The sequence below is a fragment of the Austrofundulus limnaeus genome, unplaced genomic scaffold, assembly GCF_001266775.1.
Source record: "Austrofundulus limnaeus strain Quisiro unplaced genomic scaffold, Austrofundulus_limnaeus-1.0 Scaffold94, whole genome shotgun sequence".
Lineage (NCBI taxonomy): Eukaryota > Metazoa > Chordata > Actinopteri > Cyprinodontiformes > Rivulidae > Austrofundulus > Austrofundulus limnaeus.
In genome coordinates this window covers 755,436-757,072 of record NW_013952496.1, presented here as the reverse complement: position 1 = coordinate 757,072, position 1,637 = coordinate 755,436, and the positions used below count along the sequence as shown (strand labels likewise).

The 1,637-nt window shown below is 44.6% G+C and overlaps 1 protein-coding gene across 2 annotated transcripts in view; it reads left to right on the top strand.

The window, feature by feature from the left end:
• The first annotated feature begins 1,070 nt into the window (after window positions 1-1,070).
• slc25a15a (solute carrier family 25 member 15a) overlaps window positions 1,071-1,637 on the top strand; it is a 6,628-nt gene continuing 6,061 nt past the window's right edge. The window contains exons 1-2 of one of the 2 annotated variants that reach the window (XM_014012755.1): window positions 1,071-1,281; window positions 1,488-1,550. In XM_014012755.1, coding sequence (XP_013868209.1) covers window positions 1,496-1,550 — 55 coding nt within the window. In that variant the 5' untranslated portion in view covers window positions 1,071-1,281; window positions 1,488-1,495. Of the gene's footprint in view, window positions 1,323-1,487; window positions 1,551-1,637 lie in introns of both variants that reach the window. The other variant, XM_014012754.1, reaches the window with a different exon arrangement.

The window sequence follows — 1,637 nt, the reverse complement described above, 5'->3', positions numbered from 1 at the left end:
ACCCGAACCCAGGAGGTAGACCCAATCATTCTGAGGTGGAGAGGAGCAGATAGCCAAGGCCTGGCCCGGGCCGCACCAGGATGCCCGGCCAGCCCCCCGCCAAAGAGAAGCCACACCCATGACCACCCCACCCCCAGCCGTTCACCCCCCGGAACCCAGCAGCCACCCTGGCCAGGGGGCCAACCACAGGAACCAAGAGCCACACCTCAGGAGACCAAGCAGCACCAGGGAGGACGGAGAGCCAGCCCCGCCCCAGGCAACCGTCCAAGCCCCGAGCCCACCCACAGCCCAGGACCGCACCTGGCAGTCCGCCCTTTTTCAGGACCCCCTCCCCAAATGGCAGTCGGGGAATTTTGTGTGTTCTTAATTGAGGTTTTATTAATTTTCCTCCTACTTTGTCATGTAGGCTACTGCTAGTTACAGACTCAGTTGCTGAGTCATTTCTTGATCCAAATATTGTATTAATCTCTCATTCACCATCTTTTCCATCAACTTACACATATTCGATGTTAAAGCAATTGGTCTGTAGTTTCCAGGATTACTATGATCCTTCCCAGGCTTCTTTGGTGGAATAAAAATGGCTTCTTTCCATTTACTCTATCTCGACTCTTTCCAAATCTTATTATACAAAATTAATAATTTATTTAAAACGTCATCACTCAAATGTCTTAGCATAATATAACACACTTCATCTTTACCTGGAGCACCAGTTCTTTCCAAAGCTCTTTTCAGTTCTCCAATAGAGAAAGGATAATTCCTCAGATCACCAACATTGCTCTCCTTCTTTCTTAAAACTTCATAATTTTTCCTTTTAGTGTTCTCTCTTCCCTGCATTTCATTAACTGACAAAATTTTCCCACAATGTATCTCAAGAAACGTGCTTACTAAAACACCAGCCTTTTCCCCATCAGTTACCCAACCCAAGCCTGCAGTTTACCTGTGTTTTTATGGGGAGCGCCTTTTAGTGTCATTGGCTGCCATTACACCACAATTGTCCTGCCAGCAGGTGCAGTCTCTTCAGTCTTCTCTGATTTCTTCAATCACTACGTGCTTACGTAAGGTGCGCGCGACCGGGTTCTGAAGAAGGCGGAAGTGAAGAAAGAGACGCTGATCTTGTGAAAGGTTTCGCGTAACGCGACTCGTCACAGAGGGCTGTCACCCTCTCCTGTTAACTGGAGGCTCCCCTTTCTTCTCCGGGATGTCAGCGAGGACTTTTATACTCTCGTTGAGTTTTCACAGGAAGTGAAATTCGGCTGAACGGGAAGACAAACCCAACACACGGTGAGTGATAAAGTCTCCAAGTGGACAACACAGGTCAGGAGGTGAGCATGGATTACCTTTTTTAATCATCAAATGCTTTGTTTTCTTCAGTATTTTGTTCCTGTTTGAGAATGTTTAACATTGTTATTATTATATTATTACTTTACATGTCCTTGTTGGGGTTAAATAAGGCTTCAAGTATTGTTTTTTTTCTTACATGTAAACAGGCTCAATCATGGCTCCACATCCTGTAATTCAAGCTATTATTGATTTCTCAGCGGGAGCAATAGGTGAGTGCTAAACATATAATTTTAATAAAAATTTCAGAATTTAGGTATGTGACAAATACATACATACATACATACATACATTATATA